We start from the raw sequence: 1,571 nt of genomic DNA, 5'->3' as shown, positions 1-1,571 counted from the left end.
TCAGGGAGCAGTGTCCCTTTTTAGAGCAAGCAAGTGCCCCTCATTCCCATCTTGCCCCACTCCAGGTCCTGGGCTTTGGAGCTTAATACAGATCATGACAGCCAACTGACTTTTGTCCTAAAAGGCAAGTCTAGGGCTCAAAGAAACTTCCAGAAACATAAGGATGTTTTGCTTTGTTTTCCAGTTAGACAACTAGACCTATTAGAGTAGAGAAATGAAAAAATTACTTGATACTTCTTCTTTTAAAAAGCTTATCTAAAATAACTAACGCTAATGGATAGGTGAAATTTCATAAAAATTAATTACCACTATACTAATTGTGCCTAATCTGCTTCCTATAATAAGAAAAACAAGACCTATACATGTAATTTAAAATAAATGAATTATTTGCTACATAAAAACAATATAATACCTCTTTTAGCAAACATAAAGCCCCAGCCTTGACTTCTCTAATACATTAAAACAATGTACTTTGCATTGCCAAAAGAGAAATAGTATTGGTTTTTATTTCCTGTTGTCCATTTGTTGATTTGATGTCAAAGAAGGAAAATTTTAAAAGATGTTTAAGTCAACTCCCTTATAGAGAACTATCAAAAGAGTGTCTCAAAAGTCTCAAGACAAAAGTCTCAAGTCAAAAGACTCAAAAGTTGGGCCACTCCTTTCTCCCCAGATCACAGGCCCCAAGATCTCCAAGCACACATTATCTTCCACAAAATTCTCTGACAAATCTGCTTCACCCTGGGATTCTCCATGATCAATATGACAGAATGAAGAGAAGGATAGGCAGCCATGAGTGTCTCAGAGATGAAGACAGTGGTGAGATTAGCAGGAGAATACTTGGAGGTGATGGAGAAGGGGCTGGCCAGAACATAAACCACGTAAAGCACAAAGAAGCAACCCAAGGACTTCAGGACAGTGATGTGAGCCTGGGCCCGAGCATCCCTCCTACCAGCTGTATGGACCTTCATCTTCCTGTGGTGTCTATACAAAGAGACAATCAGCATCCCAGAAGAAACCAGAAACACCTTGAAAGGCACCACACTTCCTGCACTGAGATGTAAAATACACAGATAGTGCCAGTTTGAAAAGGGGTACAGAATGCTGCTGTTTCCATGGGAAGGATTGCAAGGCTTTAAGCCAATGTGGACCACAAGTCACAAACTGATCATGAGGTACCCCAGAAGGCACCAGAGACTCAGGCAATAGGCCCTCTGCTTCAGCCACAAGTAGATGGGGTGTTCAAAGGTCGTGATCTTCCTGCAGTAGAAGAATCTGAGGAAAGTGGCAAACCACAGGCTGTCCTGGCTTACCAGAACCCAGAAGACACTGAGATAGCGAAGCCAACAGCTGCTCTGGAAAAGCGGAAACAGGATTAAGTCCATGATAATCAACCACTGCAGGAGAAATCGGCAAACAGCCAGGCCCAGCACAATGAGGTTGTATGAGGACCCCTTGGATTTTCTGACCCATTCTCCAAAACTCCATACCACAAGAATTCCATTTCCAACCAGGCCTATGAGAAATTCAGCCACTGTCACCAGCATCAGCAGTCTTAGGGCAGCAATCAGCAT

At 42.3% G+C, this 1,571-nt stretch overlaps 1 protein-coding gene across 1 annotated transcript; it reads right to left on the bottom strand.

The window, feature by feature from the left end:
- Positions 1–671: 671 nt before the first annotated feature.
- TAS2R5 (taste 2 receptor member 5) lies at positions 672–1,571 on the bottom strand. The gene is given in 1 exon segment (XM_046668959.1): positions 672–1,571. A coding segment is annotated over 1 exon segment (900 nt).

Source organism: Equus quagga, chromosome 8 (genome assembly GCF_021613505.1).
Source record: "Equus quagga isolate Etosha38 chromosome 8, UCLA_HA_Equagga_1.0, whole genome shotgun sequence".
Taxonomy (NCBI): Eukaryota; Metazoa; Chordata; class Mammalia; order Perissodactyla; family Equidae; genus Equus; species Equus quagga.
The sequence above is the reverse complement of the archived record's forward strand: the minus strand, read 5'-3'. Positions and strand labels throughout refer to the sequence as shown.